This window comes from Heloderma suspectum, chromosome 4 (genome assembly GCF_057233095.1).
Source record: "Heloderma suspectum isolate Gila_16-S chromosome 4, 16-S_ref, whole genome shotgun sequence".
NCBI lineage: Eukaryota > Metazoa > Chordata > Lepidosauria > Squamata > Helodermatidae > Heloderma > Heloderma suspectum.
This window is the reverse complement of record NC_139461.1, coordinates 41,595,722-41,614,559: the sequence shown is the minus strand read 5'-3', so window position 1 is coordinate 41,614,559 and position 18,838 is coordinate 41,595,722. Positions and strand designations below refer to the sequence as shown.

The following is an 18,838-nucleotide window of genomic DNA, read 5'->3' as shown; positions in this document are numbered from 1 at the left end:
CACACAATATGAGAGAAAAAGTAATAGGAAAGATGATGCCATTTATTTTATCAGCCTTTATTGGATGAAAAATGTCAGGTTTTGGCAGAAGTCTTCTTCAGATAAAATGAGAAACAAAATAAGAAGATGCAGGATCAAAAGTAGATCATGACCTTACCCACAAACCAAGTTTGCTTCTTTTTTCACTTAAGATAAAAATTATTTAAACTAGCATATCAAACAATGATAGGCAGTGGTGGGAATCTTTTAGTGAGGGATCCTTCACACATTTGTAAATTGTCCCAAGAACTCCAGTCCATTATTTCTGGAAACCAACATTTCCCAGGCACATCTTTTAACAGCATAATCAATGGGACTTACTCCCAGGTAAATGTGTATACCTTGAATATGACTGCAGCCTGAAGTTCTTAAATGTATTACCTTCCAGGAGAAGAAGATACTTAGAAAATAAGGGTGCAGGTATATATATTTTTAAACAAATATGAAACTTCTGCAGTTCTAAGAAACATTAATGAGATCTTAAGGTACACAATGTCTTTTGAAAGCACTGTAGCAAATAAATCAAAGATGCTCCATCTCATCAAATGCAATAGGTATAAACTTACTGTAATGAGGCTGCATTGCCCATTTATGATTATTATGGTCCTGCATCCTGATAGTGCCAGGCATACAGTTCATTATATATACCCCAAATGGGTACTTTCCTTCTTTTCCAAAAAACATATGTATCAGATACAAAATTATAAACAGTACTTCTGATTAGAAATTCTAGTCAGAGATCATCGGAGTGCATGCATGGGGAAAGCACAGGTCCATTTGATCCATGCTCAGGAGTTGAGGCAGATATTTGTAATACAAAATTACAGGTCTGGCCTCTTTCTAGTAGGGACAGCTTTTGTCTCTCTGTCTTCCAGTTTAAGAAAGGTACATTGGTATCTATGTGTGTTTTGCACAGCATTGACACAGTTGGTACTACAATCTATCCGCACAACCTGGTTGTCCCATGAGATCCAGAAATTATTCTCTTAACCTATGTGCACCTCCAATGTATGAATACTGCTAATGCATTATAGCAGGGGTGGGGAACCTCTGTCAGCCTGGGGGCCGAATTCAATTTCGTAGAAGTTCTTGAGGGCCACATTCCAGTGGTGGGTGGGGCCAAAAGAAAAGGGGAGGGGCAAAGGTGTGTGGCCCAAAGTACTAAAAATAACACTACATTGTAGCTTAAAGCTCTTACTGCCAGTAAGTAAGCCTTAGGAGGTATTTCAACCTTTTGGAGTGGGGGAAAAATCTCCACATAAGCCAGGGAACCACCAAATTATCTGTGGTTGGGGGAAGGTGGGGCCAGGGGAAGGGGACAAGACTATTTGGGGAACCCCAGAGGGCTGGATTTGGCCTCTGGGCCTGAGGTTCCCCACCCCTGTATTATAGGGACCCTAACTGAGCTTTTAAACAATTGAATATATATTATAAACACTGTAGGTTTTTCATCTGAATTACAGACGCAAGAAAAGTAAAAAACTGATTTAAGTCTAATTTGTGGAAACAATCTAAATTTCTCTTGGAAAAATGGCCAAAGAATTATGGCTGAATATCATCTGGTTATAAAAAACATGATTGTTAGCTCCATCTGCTCTACTTTTGAAAAGAACAAGATATTTCCTGCAGTGCTGTTTTACTCTAGTCCCCCAAGGATCTGCAGATGCACTTCACCATGTCTGGCATTTGGAAATATCCCATTAATTCAGTAAGAACTATTTGCTTTAACCTGCTTTGGAGGTATTTTCATATGGGGATGAATGGTATTTCCAGTTTACAAAACTGCATGTGGTGGATTTGCTTAAAAGGGAAATTCCAAGATCCATGTTAGTGTAATACTTTTTATTAGACCAATTGAAAGATCACAAAAACGTGCAAGCTTTCAAGATCTCTTCAGCAAGCAAGATGTTACAAAAAGCAGAATGACGGGGAGAGCAAAAAATATATAAATCCTGACTTGATGTAGAACTTGTGGTATCTGCATGATCACAATCTTGAGATGGAATGCGGTAGGGTCTGCAGACATTCAATTAAGGCTCTAGCAGGTGATGTGATAGTTTCAGGTTTCACCTGGAGCTGCACCCATTTTCAAAAATGTATCTGCCTTTCTTCAGCAGCCCTAGCGGCTCTCTTCTCCCTGACCTGCTTTTTGTAACATCTTGCCTAATGAAGAGATCTGGAGATCTTGAAAGCCTGCACATTTTTGTGATCTTTTGGTTGGCCTAATAAAGATATTTTGCTAATATGAAATTTGGAATTTTGCTTATGCCCAGCATGGCTATCTTTGCTTTTGGAAAGACATTAGAGCTGGCCCTAGGCATTCTAAAACTGTATCAGGCTCAGAAACTATGAGGAGGAAAAGGTGGAATGATGCTCATACTTGCTGATTAGTTTCTTGTAGTCTGGATGTTGCACAAGATCAGTTTCCACAGACAGGAGCTGTTTTCCTTGATGAGGCAGCCCTCCTGCCCAGAAAAACAGTAGCAAAGACAACTTCTCTCCTCCACCCTCTGGGCCCAGTATGCAAACACGGCCGCAGAAAAGTTGAGGATTGAGGAAGCAAGGCAAAGGCAGAATGGGAAAATTTGCAGATTTCTCCATCGCTCTTCTCATACCATGTTGGTCTGGATACCACTTCTCAATTGGCAAGTGCTCCTCCAAGCAGAAATGAGAGTAGTGACCTTTCATTGCTCACTCAAAGCTGGGAACGTTTGCCAAGTAAGAAGCAGTGCCTCTTTGTACTGTTTCTGGCTTGGTCAGCGCTGTTCCCTGAGCAATTTGCTCAGAAATTAGTACTGGCCAGGCCAAAAAGGGTGCAAGAGAATTGTGTGCAACTACTTTTCCTGAAGATTGGGGAGTGGGGGGCTCAGCAGCCTCTATGTCATTGTATGGACCCATTACCTGATGGGATGGGAACCCACTAGCTGAGGAAGGAGTAGAACTAATTGCTGAACATCATTGCCAGGAGCACTCCCAGCAGCTTAACTAGGAAAAATGTAGCCCTACCCTAGGCTAAAGAATTTAACCATTCAAGTCTACACAGATTGTGAGCTACTTCCCTCCTCTGGCAATGCCTTTATAGAAGTGGAAAGGAAAAGCTGAAGAGTTTGTTTGGCAAGAGAGCAGATGGGGTGGGGGAAAGGAAAAGAGAAGGGGATAATCATGCAGCCATTTACACCTCAGAGTAAGTGTGAGGGGACACCACTTATGCCTAGGCTCGCTATTGTTTGTGGTAAGAAAGGGAAACTGTGTTTTCAACAATTTTCCAGAAGTGAAATGACTTATGGTGCTGCTCTAGAACCATGCAAGGCTAAGATTGGATTCCTCACCCCATGAGTGTTTGAAGTTTTTTTAAAAAAGTTTTTTAAAAAAAGTTTTTTTATGTATTTTTCAGTATTTTATATCTTTTGAAACAAATCAATAAGGTAATGTTATATTCTGTTTTCATTACAACTTCAAGACAATCAGAGAATCCACAAACAGATGTTATAGGTGACAGAATCAGAAGCAATACAATCCCTTTTATTTAACCCTGTTAACATCTTGTGACCTGGGTACCCTAAAGACCACCTGCTTACATATGTTCCTTTCCACATGCCTTGCTCAACATCTGAGGCCTTACTCCAGATACCTTGGCTAGCTGAGGTGTGGTGGGCAGCAATGAGGAGCAGGGCTTTTTGGGTGGTAACCGCCCCCCTTTTGTGGAATGCTCTTCCAGTTGAGATCCAATGAGAACAGACACTGTATACATTAAGGTGCCAGTATAAAATCTGGTTATTTAAGAAGGTCTTTTGTTCAGAAAGGGTTATGTCTGTCTGTATGTCAATGCTGTTTTTGTTTATTTTCATCTTGTTTTGGGGTCTTATACATTGCCTTTACTGCTTGCTTAAATTTCTAGCTGTTTATGATGGAGGTTTAATTAATGTTGTGGTTTTCTTTTTATATTTGATATGTTATTGCTGTAAGCTGCCTTGGGTTCTTTTTTGGAAAGAAGGAGGACATAGTTTTAAATAAAATACATAAGTAAAAGAATACTGACCCTTGCAACACAGTTATATGCGGGGAACTGTCTCCCCCACCTCACCACCCCAGACTCAATCAGATGCCAACTAACATGCTTACTATAAGACTAACTAAAATGGCATACAAAATAAAGATACATTTCAAATGCGCTGGTCTTGAGTGCGGCTTCTTTTTTAGAGTCTACAAGAATTGGAAATCAGAATTGTGATTCCCTGGGGAGGATTTTTCAAAGTGCTAATAGAGGGGAGGTGGATTCTCCCTTCTCTGCAATACTAGTCTACAAAGCAGAGTAAACTTTGAAGCCGTCTCCCCTAATCCGTCTCCCTCTCAAGAACTGGTTTCCAGGGCACCCCGCCACAAACATAAGAGCATAAGAAGAGCTATGCTGGAACAGACCAAGGGTCCATCTAATCCAGCATTCTGTTCACACAGCGGCCAACCAGCTGTCAACCAGGAAATCGCAAGCAGGACACGAGTGCAAGAGCACCCTCCCACCCACGTTCCCCAGTATCTGATGTACCCAGGCACGTTGCCTCTGGTACTGGAGGCAGCACCTGGCCATCAGGACTACTAGCCATTGATAGCCTTCTCTTCCAGGAATGTGTCTAACCCCCTTTAAAAGCCAACCAAGTTGGTGGCCATCACTACCTCCTGTGGTAGCCAATTCCATAGTTTAACTATGCGCTGTGTGAAGAAGTCCTTCCTTTTATCTGTCCTGACAGGCTGCCCTTCCCCACAGCCTCGGCGCAGGCGGCGGCAGGGCCGGGCTCTTCAGCCGTCTCCTCCCCTTCCCGGCCTCCCAGCGCTCAGCGCCCTCTCAGGGACGGGACTGGGAGGCGACTTGCGCGCCGCTGCCCCCCCCCCCCTCGCGGCCGCGCAGCCCTGCCAGGAGGGCGCCGCTCTTCGTGCCGCGCAGCGCCGCCTTTTGCTCTTCGCCTCGCAGGGCGTTCAGGCCGCCGCTGCATCTCGGAGGGGAGAAGAAACGCGTGCGCGGCAGGTAAGGGGCGCGTTTATTTTTTGGCGCCAACGAGCCCTGTCCGGGACCTGAGGTGGCTCCTCGCCTCGGGGCTTTGTGCGTTTTGGGCAGGAGGAGACGCTCGGAGAAGGCTTACCGCCTGTCAAAATTTCTGCCTGTCTTCCCTCAGACCTCCCTCTCTCCCTGCTAGAAGCGGCGCTCTGCCCGTGACGGAGCCGTCCAAGGCTGCCTCACACGCACACAAGAGGGTAACGCTGGTCCTTCAAAGCCCAGGCTCTAAAACGAATCCCAAGTTGAAGGGGAAAACGTTTTATGGGGCCGAGGAGCGAGCGCGCCCTCCCGTAAAAGTGGTTTTGTACGGGCCTTCTCGGGAGGCATGAGGTGATGTAAGGAGGAAGAAAAACAAGTTTGGGGGCGCAACATAGGAAAGCAAAGCTTTAACTCCTGCTATATGGAATATTAATATAGGTGACTGAATGCTGAGGGAGTTAATGGGGTAGTGGGAAATATTGTGTGTGTGTGTGGGGGGGGGGAAGCGCCCACTACCCCTTGCTACCCCTTGTATGAATTACCTTGTCACCTTCTCCCCAAAGATAATTCTTGCAGGGCTGACCTCACAGGGTAGTGAGGGGTAGCCGTTCCCTCAGATATTTCCCACTACCCCATTCACTCCTGCAGCTTTCAGTCAACTAAATTAAGATTCCTTATAGCAGGGGTTAAAGCCTAATAACCCCTGTTTAAAGGAGTCTTTGCCACCCCTTTAAATAGTTTATTCACCAATAATATACATCATGTCCCATTTTGTCAACTACAGGGAGTGCAGACGGGGGCATCAATTTTTGCTGCGTTGTCTAGTAAAAAGGGTTAATTAGTACCAGGGCTCAGTTGACACCTCTTTTTAATGCCAGCAATTCGTTTTGGAACACATAAAATAACAGATGAAAGTGCCCCTGAGGAGACAAAGCTTGTGTGTTCATGAGGTGCCATTTCCAAAGTAATACTCAAAGCTCATGGCTGGATCTCTTAATGGGATCATGTGGGCACATGCATGTGGAAATGTTGCACTGGAGATTAATAATCCATACAGTTTTAGCACTGAATACTACACTACAGGAATCTATGATTCTGATCACAGATACATGTAGGAAATGGGAGATTACATTCCACATGTAATGTTTCCACATGGATGTGCTTTAAAAAGTTTGTCTTTGAGCTTCAATGCTGACGTTTGGTGGTTAATGCAACACAGCAGTCCCAATCCCATGAGTGCCAAATTTTCAGAAATGAAATTTATTGTACCACATCAAACAATAACCTGACTCTGCCAATCCCATGGTACTATTAATCTTACATATTTTATGGAAACTCTGATGTCCATCACAGATTCAACTCAAAGAGATGAGATGAATCTGTCCCCAAAGAAACTTTTATGAAAAGATCTTTTGTCTGTGGAGCAGTTGACTCTAACTTCCTAACAAGGCAGTTAATGTTGTCATTACAAAACTCTTCCACGGTAAATCCGGCTTCCCCACATCCAGTGGAAATTATGCAGAATTGACCAAACTATGGGATTACTGTTTCAATTATCACTATATGCCTTTCATGGTTCTCTTTAGTATGCTGGCAAGTATTATCTGTAGAGATCCCAGTGGTTCCAGATGCAATTTAAGAGGAATATGACTTCTAGTGTTCTCAGTGTGGATTGACCATTGGCATACAACATTGCAGCTTTTGCTTGGGGTAAATGAGAAAAACTCTTTCCAGGCTACTGTACTTTAGCAGAAAAAAGTGCACCCATCACTTGATTGTTGTAGGGAACCAAACATCTTTTCTCAAGGAAACACTTTTATCATTTGGTTGTGGGTGATGCAGATATCTTTCCTCACTGTTATGCTTCTGTTAATGAAAACTCTCATTTTTCCAAATGTTATTTTCCACTAGCTAGTACTTCTGTTATTTGGAGTAATTTTTAGAGTGTCCATGATATCACAGGTAGACAGCAACTCAACCATTCTCACTTTTAACTTTTTTCTTATGTTTATTCATTGATACCATTGCATGCCTTGAAGCTAAGCAGGTCTGTGTCGGGTCAGTGCATAGACAGGAGACTGCTTGGGAACACTATGTATGCTACCATGAGTTCATAATGGAAAAGATGGTGTATAAATATAATAAATAAATAAACCTTTAAAAGTTCTCCCTCTTGTACCTTTTAATGGGAGCTACAGGAGCACAATAATGGGGCTTGGCATTGGAGACACTGTATTGCGGTGGTTCCGGTCCTTCCTCTCCGGCAGGTACCAGAGGGTAGCACTGGGAGAGGAGGTTTCGGACCCGTGGCCACTTACTTGTGGGGTGCCACAGGGTTCCATCCTCTCCCCGATGCTATTTAACATCTATGTGAAGCCACTGGGGGCTATCATCAGGAGGTTTGGGGTGCAGTGTCATCAATATGCGGATGACACGCAGCTCTACCTCTCATTCAAATCTTCACCAAGGTTGGCCGTAGAATCCCTGTCCAAATGTCTGGAGACGGTGAGTGGCTGGATGGGGAGGAATAAGCTGAAGCTCAACCCTGACAAGACTGAGGTACTTTTGGTGGGAGACAAGAGGAGGCTGGGGGATGTTGACCTGGTGTTGAATGGGGTACGGCTACCCTTGAAAGACCAGGTCTGCAGCCTGGGGGTCATTTTGGACTCCCAGCTGTCCATGGAGGCTCAGGTGTCAGCTGTGAGCCGGACAGCGCTGTATCAACTCCATCTGATACGGCGGCTGCGCCCCTTCCTTCCCGACCATCTGCTCCCATCGGTAGTACATGCCCTGGTCTCCTCTCGTTTAGACTACTGTAATGCGCTCTACGTGGGGTTACCCTTGAAGACGGTTCGGAAGCTGCAGCTGGTACAGAACGCGGCGGCTCGCCTGATTAAAGGCAGCCACCGGCGAGATCACATCACTCCAGTGCTGAAGGAGTTGCACTGGTTACCAGTTGTTTTCCAGGCCAAATTCAAGGTGTTGGTTTTGACCTTTAAAACCCTATATGGTTCCGGCCCAGCCTATCTTAAGGAGCGCCTCCAGCAACACCAGACAGGCCGCTTAACAAGATCAGCCTCAGATGGCCTTCTCTCTGTCCCATCAGCCAGGACAGCTAGACTGGTGGGGACGAGGGAGAGGGCCTTCTCTGTGGTGGCCCCCACTCTGTGGAACTCCCTCCCTAGGGAACTCCGTCATGCCCCCTCTTTAATGAGCTTCCGTCGTGCATTAAAAACGTTGTTGTTCAGGCAGGCATTTGGGGTGGGTTAGGGTATTTAAAAAAAATTTTTTTATGGTAAAATTTTATTGTTTTAAATTGTTTTATGGTGGGTTGTACATCGCCCAGAGTGGCTGGGTGACCAGTCAGATGGGCGATTAATAAATTTAATAAATAAATAAATAAAGAACTTTTCCAGCGATTGTGCTCAAGGATTTTGAAGGACTGTTGAGTTTAAGCCATTTAACATTTATTTTAATTTGGCTGGTTTATGTGTAATTTTTAAATCGATATTACCTGTCTTGAGCCATTAGGATAGTACAGACTATGGGGTAAACAGCTCATTAAACTGAATCCATGTTTAAGAAAGCCCCAATGGCATCTTCTTTGAAAAGCACCAACAGGGAGCGGTGCTTTGAAGCAGAGGAAAGACAGAGAGTAAGATCTAAGTCGATATAAGTAAATAAATAAGCACTGCAGCCCATGAACCATTAGGCTGCTTACTAAGCTTTATGTGTACATTTTCTTTGTTTTATATCTGTACTTGCCTGTTTAAAAACTTGCCTCTCCACTAGAACTAGAATCAAAGAATAGTAGGGTTGGAAAAGGCCTATAAGACCATCAAGTCCAACCCCCTGCTCAATGCAGGAATCCAAGTCAAAGCATCCCTGACAAGTGGCTGTCCAGCTTCATCTTGAACGCCTCCAGTGTGGGAGAGCCCACTAACTCCCTAGGTAATCGGTTCCATTGTCGTATTGCTGTAACAGTCAGGAAGTTTTTCCTGATGTTCAGCCAGAACCTGGCTTCCTGTCACTTGAGCCCATTATTCCGTGTCCTGCATTCTGGGATGATCGAGAAGAGATCGTGGCCTTCCTCTCTGTGACAACCTTTCAAGTACTTGAAAATCGCTATCATATCTCCCCTCAGTCTTCTCTTTTCAAGGCTAAACATGCCCAGTTCTTTCAGTCTCTCCTCATAGGGCTTTGGGCTTCATCACACGGAGCTTTTATCCTGTAATTGAGATTGCTCCTTCACGGAAGTTTGCGCTGTCACCCTGCCGTGACCCTCATGCACGAAATGCCCTTTGTTCCATTTTTAAGTAGATCGCAGATAATGAACTATCAAATTACCCCACTTGTGTTCCACTTCAGTTTCCTCCGTGAAAAGAGTTAAAGTGGCAAGAAGAGGAGTGAGATCAATGAAAGATAATGGAAGACTCAGATACAGGGAGAAGGAGGGGGAAAGGGGAGGGGGGAAAGGCAGTGGGTGAAAAAGGGAGTTGTTGTGATCCTGCATTTAAAACGGAAGCAGAAAGCCCTGTTTAAAATGCAGGATTTTAGGCTGGTGTAGAAATGCCCTTTGTTTCCAGTCCCCTGATCATCTCCGTTGCTTTCCTCTGAATCCTCTCCAGTTTGTCTGCATCCTTCTTAAAGTGTGGTGCCCAGAACTGGACACAGTACTCAAGATAAGGCCTAACTAGTACTGAGTAGAGGGGAACTAGTACTTCACGTGATTTGGAAGCTACACTTCTATTAATGCAGCCCAAAATAGCATTTGCCTTTTTTGCAGACAAATCACATTGTTGGCTCATATTCAGCTTATGATCTACAACAATTCCAAGATCCTTCTCACTTGTAGTATTGTTGAGCCAAGTATCTCCCATCTTGTAACTGTGAATTTGTTTCTTTTTCTAGGTGCAGAACTTGGCATTTATCCCTATTAAATGTCATTCTGTTGTTTTCTGCCCAGAGCTCCAGCCTAGCAAGATCACTTTGAATTTTGTTTCTGTCTTCCAGGGTATTAGCTATCCTGCCCAATTTGGTGTCATCTGCAAATTTGATCAGCATTCCCTGCACCACCTCCTCCAAGTCATTAATAAAAATGTTGAAGAGCACTGGGCCCAGGACTGAGCCCTGCGGTACCCCGCTCATTACCTCTCCCCAGTTTGAGAAGATCCCATTGATAAGCAGTCTTTGAGTCCAGTTCTGTAGCCAACCGTGAATCCACCTGATCATTGTTTCATCTAGCCCACTTTGAGGTAGTTTGCTCATCAGGATATCATGGGGCACTTTGTTGAAAGCTTTGCTGAAGTCGAGGTATATGATGTCCACAGCATTCCCACAGTCCACAAGGAAGGTTACCTGATCAAAAATGAGATCAGATTCATCTGGCAGGATTTGTCCTTGACAAATCCATGTTGGCTTCGAGTAATCACTGCATTATTTTCAAGGTGCTTATAGACAGATTGCCTTATAATCTGCTCCAGAATTTTCCCAGGGATTGATGTCAGACTGACTGGTCTGTAGTTCCGAGGTTCCTCCTTTTTGCCCTTTTTGAAGATAGGGACAACACTAGCCCTCCTCCAGTCATCTGGCACTTCAGCCATCCTCCATGATCGCTCAAAGAGAGTTCCTCTGCCCGTTCCTTTACTGCTCTAGGATGCAGTTCATCTGGCCCTGACGATTTGAACTCGTTCAAAGTAATTAGTTGTTCCTTGACCTATCAATCTCAAGCTGCAATCCTGCCCCACCCAATAAATACTTACGTAGCCTATCACGGCTGCTAGCAAGGACGCAAATGGCGGCCATTATGACAGCTGCCATTTGTGGCCGCAGCAGCCTGGCCGTGGCCGGAACTCTGGCTGCGGCCAGCCCCAGCCGGCAGCTCTGCAGAGCCGCCACAGAGCAGAGCTGGCCAGGGAGGATTCTGGGGGGATGGACGGAGTGCCTCCCCCCCACCGCGGATGCCCCTGCGCGGAGCCAGGTAAGGGATTCGTACATCCCTAGATTGAGCCAAAGTAGGAATTGAGCACGTCTGCCTTTTCTTTGTTATCATTTTATCAAAATGTTATCATTTTGCCATCCTTATTTAATAGTTGAACACAATTTCTTTCCTCTGTCTTTTACTATGCATGTATCTGAAGAAAGCCTTTTTGTTGCTTTAGCATCTCTCACTAACCTCAGCTCGTTCTCAGCTTTAGCCTACCTGACGCCATCCCTGCAATTCTGTGCTACCTGCCTGTACTCTTCCTTTGTAGCTTGGCCTTCCTTCCACTTCCTGTATGTGTGTTTTTTTGTTCTCAGGTCATCTCTAAGCTTTTTGTGAAGCCACATTGGCTTCTTCTGTTGTCTTCCACCTTTTTTTCTTGTTGGAATTGTTTGTAATTATGCCTTTAGAATTTCCGTTTTTAAAAACTCCCACCCATCTTGGACTCCTTTTCTCGTTAGAGTCGCTCACCATGGGGCCTTACTGACCATTGTTCTGAGTTTATTAAAATTGGCTTTCCTAAAATCCAGGGTACGCGTTTGGCTACACTAGGCTTTTGCCAAGAACTCAAGTATAACATGGTCACTTTCCCCCAGAGTTCATGTTATTTATTTATTCATTCATTCATTCATTCATTCATTCCATTCCATTCCATTTCATTCCATTTCATTTCATTTCATTTCTGTATCGCCCAACAGCCGAAGCTCTCTGGGCATTTCACAAAAATTAAAACCAAAGAGCACACAATAAAACAATATAAAATGTATAAAACATTAAAACCACAGTATAACAATACAACCAGAATAAGACCAGAATAAAACCTAACGGCAATGCAGAGATTTAAAATACAGATTTAAAACAGCAAAGCTAAAAGACTAGAAAGCTAAAATGCTAAAATGCTTGGGAAAATAAAAAGGAATACAATGTAGGTGCCAGGCGAACCTCACTAGGGAGCTCATTCCACAGCCCGGGTGCCACAGCAGAAAAAGCCCTCCTAGTAGCCACCCGCCTCACTTCCTTTGGCAAGGGCTCATGGAGAAGGGCTGCTGAGGATGATCTTAAGGTCCGGGCAGGCACATATGGGAGGAGGCAATCCTTCAGATAACCTGGCCCCAAGCCGTTAAGGGCTTTGAATGTTAATACCAGCACTTTGAATCAGGCCCGGAAATGGACTGGCAGCCAGTGCAGCTGGAAAATTACTGGCATACTATGAGCTCATTGGCCAGTCCCTGTTAACAAACTTGCTGCCCTATTTTGGACCAGCTGAAGTTTCCGGACCCTTTTCAAAGGCAGCCCCACGTATAAAGCATTGCAATAATCCAGATGAGAAGTTATCAGAGCATGGATAACTGTAGCTAGGTTATCCATGTCCAGATAAGGGTACAGTTGGTATTAAAAAGTGCTCTATGCCACTGAGTTCATCTGTGCCTCAAGTGACAGTTCTGGATCCAAGAGTACCCCCAAACTATGAACATGATCTTTTAGGGGGAGTGCAACCCCTTCCAGAACAGGTTGAATATCACCTAGCCGGGCAGACAAATCACCCACTAACAGTCCCTCCATCTTGTCTGGATTGAGCTTCAGTTTAATGGCCCTCATCCAGTCCATTACCATGCCCAGGCACTGATTCAGAACAGCCACAGCCTCACCTGAGTTTGATGAGAAAGAGAGGTAGAGCTGGGTGTCATCCGCATATTGATGGCACCTCAGCCCAAACCTCCAGATAACCTCCCCCAGCGGTTTCATGTAGATGTTAAACAGCACGGGGGATAAAATAGAGCACTATGGAACCCCATGGCATAATTGCCATGGCACAGAGCTATAATCCCCCAGCATGACCTTCTGGAATCAGACATCCAAGTAGGAGCGGAACCACTGCAGTGCAGTGCCTCCAACTCCCAACCCAGACAACCTATCCAGAAGGATACCATGGTCAATGGTATCGAAAGCCTCTGAGAGGTCCAGGAGAATCAACAGGGTCACACTCCCCCTATCCCTGTCTCGGCAGAGGTCATCCCACAGGGCGACCAAGGCAGTTTCCGTTCCAAAACCAGGCCTGAAGCCCGATTGAAATGGATCTAGATAATTTGTTTCTTTCAAGAGTGCCTGGAGCTGTCCTGCAACCACCCGCTCAAGCACCTTGCCCAGGAAGGGGATGTTGCCCACTGGTCTATAATTGTTAACGTCCTCCGGGTCCAGGTTAGGCTTTTTCAGGAGTGGTCTGATTACCGCCTCTTTTAAAGAGGCCAGCATCACTCCCTCTGTCAAGGAGGAATTTACAACCTCTGTAACTGCTACTTTATCCACCATCTCTGTTGGTTAGGATCAAGTCAAGGATAGCTGATCCTCTAATTCCTTCCTCTATTTTCTGTAGGAGGAAGTAATCCGCAACACAAGTCAGGAATTTCTTGGAGGGGACATGCTTTGCAGAATTTGTCTCCCAACAAATAACAGGGGAAATTAAAGTCCCCCGTTACTACTACATCATGCTTCCTCGAAACATTGGCTATTTGCTTTTCAAAAGTTTCATCCTCATCTTCTCCTTGATTGAGTGGCCGGTAGTAGACTCCGACCACCACGTTCCTTTTATTCTTTGCTCCATTTATTTTAACCCCGATGCTCTCAATGGGGCTACCAAGCGCATCCTCCTGTATTTCTGTTCAGAGATATGTATTTTTAACCTATAGTGCAGCTCCACCTCCCTTTCTGTTCCTCCTGTTCTTTTTGAACAAGTTATATCCTTCAGTTGCTGTATTCCAGTCATGGGAGTCATCCCACCAAGTCTCAGTTACACCTATCAAGTCATAATTTCCCTCCAGTATTAAGAGTTCAAGTTTGTTCTGTTTGTTTCCCATACTCTGGGCATTAGTATATAGACATTGAAGACGATGTGCTTTACAGTCTGGCTTTCTTCCTACATGTTTCTGAAGACTATTATTGGGCACTATTAGAGCTGTTCTCTCCGTTCTGGTGCATGAGCCTTCATCGATCGTTACCTCCAACTTTACATCTCCCTTCCCCGTGGGATTCAGTTTAAAGCCCTCCTGATAAAGTTCTTCATGCTGTGGCCAAACACATTCTTGTGAGGTGCAACCCATCCCTTGCCAACAGTCCATCTTCCAGGAAGTATAGCCCGTGTCCCAGAATCCAAATCTCTTGTGTCGGCACCACCTTCATAGCCAGTCATTCACCTGGAGTATTTTTCTTTCCCTTTCTATCCCTCTTCTAACTACTGGAAGGATAGATAGAGAGCTAGTGTGGTGTAGTGGCTAGAGTGTTGGACTGGGAGCCGGGAGATCTGGGTTCTAGTCCCCACTCAGCCATGGAAGCACACTGGGTGACTTTGGGCCAGTCACAGACTCTCAGCCCAACCTACCTCACAGGATGGTTGTTGTAAGGATAAAATGGAGAGGAGGAGGATAATGTAAGCCGCCTTGGGTTCCTTGCAAGAGGAAAAAAGGCGGGATATAAATGCAATAAATAAAATAAATGGATGAGAAAACTATCTGGGCCCCAAAGTTCTTGGGTTTCCTTCCCAACGCTTCAAAGTCTGATATGATTTCTTCATTGCTCTGCTTGGCAGTATCACTTGTTCCTACATGGATGAGAAGAAAGGGATACCTGTCAGTGGGCTTTATGAGTGTAGGCAACCCTTCAGTCATGTTTCTAATCCATCCTCCCGGGAGATAGCATACCTGGCGAGTCCATGGGTCTTTGTGACATACTTGGGTTTCAATCCCACGCAGCAAGAAATCTCCCACTACTACTCCTCTTCCCTTGCAGTTGTAGGCCTTGGTTTCATTGCCTCTGCTTGACTGACCTTCAGTAGTTCCACCGTTCTGTCCAAGAACTCTTCGTGTTCTCTTATTCCCTGGAGGGTCGACACTCACCACTCCAGTTCTTTTACTTTTTCTTCCAACAGAGCGATCAACTTGTACTTGTTGCACATGTAGGCCATGTTGATCTCAGGCAAGAAAACAAACATTGCACAGGCCTTGCAGGTCACCACTACTGGAGAGTCTTTTCCTTCCGTAGTCTCTATTCCCTTTTTATTTCTCTATTCACCTCTATTCACTGGAGGTTAAAAACAGAGTCCCACTGGTATGGGACTCTAAGGCTGCTAATTTCACAGGACAATAATCACTGAAAATAGACACATAAAAATACGTGATCTCAGATCACAGCAGGTAAGTAAGCCAGGTCCGAGCACTCAGGCTGTTGACTGATAGGTTCCAGAGCCCTGTGGTTGAACAGTCATGTGTGCATCCCAATGGGCTCCTGCCCTTCATCACTTGCCACACATGTGCTGGTCCCTTTGCCCAAGGCACATTGTGGTTTGAAAGGGTGGTGGTGTTATGGTTGGAAAAATGAACCATAACTCACAAACCATTGTAGGTTTTGCCACATATATCACAGGTTTTGTAAGGAAAGGTGTGGAGACTCTGGTGTTTATCAACATTGGAGTTGTAGAAGATGACTTCCCCGCATTTTGAGCATGGATACACTATGGATATTTAGATACACTAGCCCACCCCCACCCCCACTGGGTTTGCTCAGAAGAATACCATAATCGCAATAGATTTCCCCTCCAAAGAGTCCCCCTCCAAGGCATAGTTCATGGTGGGGGTGGGAGCCTGAAGGTGGGGCTCCAGGCTGGGTTTGGGGAGGAGCTCATGCCAGGGTCTGCTGGGTGGGGGCTAGTGCTAGGGGTCTGTTCTGGGGTCAGGGCTCATGCCAGGGTAGTGGGGTCTGGGAGCTTGGTTGGGGGCTCCAGGCTGGGGGTGGGTAATTGGAGGAGCAGTTGGGGGGGTTCATACCTAGGTCTCTGCAGTGGAGGCTCCTGTCCAATCTAACTGGCAGGGTTAGTAGTCCCCCCCCCCCCTGCTACATGCCACAGCTCAGCCCGAAAATTCCAAAGGCTCCAACCGACTTCCTTCAATACAAACAAATTGGATTTGGGGGGGGGATGCTCATATCTCCCCCAGTCCCTGACCAATCTTGGTGGATTTCTACCTCACTGCTAGTTAACCCATTCTCTCCCAGCCTGGCAAATTTGGCAGCTTTCCATCCATATTTTGTGAGACAGGTGGTTGGTCATGCCTTTTCACTCTTGTCTTGAATTGTCACATACACACAAAAATTTCTACCATAGCTTATGCACTAGAAGAACTCCCCACAGACCTGTATCTCAAAGGGTAATGCTAACTTCTATCCATGAGGCTCTACATGAGCGGTGAATCCTTTTTCCCCGATAACAACCCATAATAAGCTTTGTTATGCATCAAATGTAGCTAATCCACTGGAAAATTACATAGCTATCTACGTGCAAAATTTGGGGCCAATTGGATGAGGGGGAGCTTAGCTATGCCCCCAAAACTGACTTTTTGCCCCTATGGAAAAATGTGCAAAATAGTGTTCCCAACCATAACGACGGGTGGCCCAAGTGGGCCACCCACAATAAATATCCTTGAAAGAAGGGTGCGACACACATGAACTAAATCACCAAAACCAGAAATGGTTTTACAACATCTTCTAATTTACAAATATTCTTCCTATTTTTATGTATGCTGTACATATATTGAAAAAGAAACAATATGAGAAAAAAGCACATGTCATATTTGTGGCAGTGGTTGCCAGATGAGAAAATGTATCTCATTTCTTCTTGTTGTTACAGAGTTCTGCCCCAGTTGTCTGTCTTGCTTCACTCTTTCATCTTCCTGAAAAATGAAGAAAATTATTGCATGCTTCCTTTTGCTGGTTGAACTTTTCCCTGCCACAGCCAGAGAAAGACACCTTCCAGGGACACTTTTAAGTCAACAAAATGATGCTGGTTTATTTGGTGAGTTGCTGTGAGTCTCTCTCAGACAAAATAAATATATATGACATAGCACTTCCTAATGCTTGCATGAATTTGTTTAGAATATCTATATACCACTTTTAAACAAAAAGTTCTCAAAGCGGTTGTCAGAGTTCTCAAAGCAGTTGTAGATGAGAAGTATGGGAACTGTACTGTTTTGGAGTGGATGTTTGTGGAAGATAACAGGACAGGGAAGGGGAGAAGTGGATCAATTTTTGGAAAGGACACTTTAACACACACACCCCCCCCAGTAAAACTTAAAGGCTAATGAAACAGATATCCTTAAATTTCCCTAACTGAAACTTCCCTTTTAAAATTTAAAAAAGCAAAATTGGGCTACAATTTCAAAGGGAAAGTGGCAGACACTCAAAAACTGAGTGTTGTATCCAGTGCAGGCCATCCGCCAGGTGGAATGGATTTCACCTTCCCCCCAGCCCCACAATACGTTCTCCAGATCTGCTCCAAAGGGTTGGGGGACCCTCCAGAGCAGATTCTGGGGGCACATGCGGGGCTATAGGGCGAGGAGAGCAAGGGAAAGTCCCATTACACAAGCAGAAGTCCACTCGTGCAACATTGCATTTAACCCTAAGGAACCAAAGTATTTGCCCATGGAGCAGATATTTTAAAGTGGAGAATAAACATTTTTTAAAGGAAATATAGGTAGAATTTATATGAAAATATGATAGGGCAAAACTAGATATTTCATGTAGATGCCTTTAGCATTATTGCAACTGCCCTTTTTAAGCAGAAGCCAGTTCCAAAGGGGCAATTGGGACTGGGGATGTGGCTAGGGAGAGGGGTGCTTAACCATTTCCCTGCCTGCTATTTCCCTTCTCCAGATTCCAAAACAGCTTTTCCACTCATTTAAATACTGCCGGGGCAGGTACGAAAGCCATTTGGGGCTATTTGAAGCAGGGAAACAGTGGGCAGAAAAAGCACTCTCTTCTCTCTGCTGCCTCTGCATCCCCAGTTTCCCTTCTGGAAGAGGCTTTTGCCATTTAAAAAGGCATGTTGGGGTAATGTTATACTTATCTGTGTGTAATGTCTACTTTTGCACTTAGAGTGAAACATACTTATCAGGGAAATGCAGCTGTCAGTGAGATTAATTATCTGAATTATATTATGGCTTGAAGTGTGTAATAGTACCTTGGAATAAACTAGTACAGTAAATTTACTGTTCTAGAAGCTCAACTAAATGACCTAATGCATATTTTCTGTCTCCATTGCTTATGAATGTGTAATAAACACTAGATTCCCAGTAGAGGATAGGGTTCTAAATTACAGAAATTAAAATTCTTTGTTCACAGTCGTTATTTTGATTCTTCAGAACTGACGAACAAAGCTTAGTGGGGGGAAATACACTCTGTCCCATTCTTTCCTTTTTGAATAAATTAATTGTAAGTCAGAGCTAGATTTGTGGGCATTGTAAAATGAAGCAGAACTCTTCATTTCCATGTGACATTTGCAAACACTTTAAATTGGCTTTGGCTACAACTTTTCATTTGACCAATATGTTATTTCTAGGAACTCATTTAGCTAATGATGGAACATATAATAAATAATCCACAGCTTTGAAATTCTTATAGTCCTAGAGGAAGTAACTGTTACTAACACTTGCCCTGTGACTATTAGTGTGCAAAGCTGTATCAATACTTTAAAAAATCTGATGCCAGAGCCTGTTAACAACATCCCAGGAGGATGGCTCTTGGAGGGATAAACTCATGGTTTGTATGTACAGCCATAGATGGTGCATAGTGCAGTAGAGGGACTTAAATGTGATGCATGTCCTTAAATGTGAAACCAAGCCATCCATGTAAGCACCCAATCATGCAGAGTTCATGTTATTTTCCCCCATTTTTTTTTTAAATGGGAAGCAGTCAGCAAATTTGGGCACTTATGTGGACTTGTTTCATATTGTGTCAAGGAGGTG

At 44.4% G+C, this 18,838-nt stretch overlaps 1 protein-coding gene across 1 annotated transcript in view; it reads left to right on the top strand.

The window, feature by feature from the left end:
- The first annotated feature begins 4,881 nt into the window (after positions 1-4,881).
- The window catches only part of MATN2 (matrilin 2), a 78,374-nt gene continuing 64,417 nt past the window's right edge, over positions 4,882-18,838 (top strand). The window contains exons 1-2 of the mRNA XM_084849061.1: positions 4,882-5,059; positions 16,726-16,890. Coding sequence (XP_084705187.1) covers positions 16,776-16,890 — 115 coding nt within the window. The 5' untranslated portion in view covers positions 4,882-5,059; positions 16,726-16,775. The remainder of the gene's footprint in view (positions 5,060-16,725; positions 16,891-18,838) is intronic.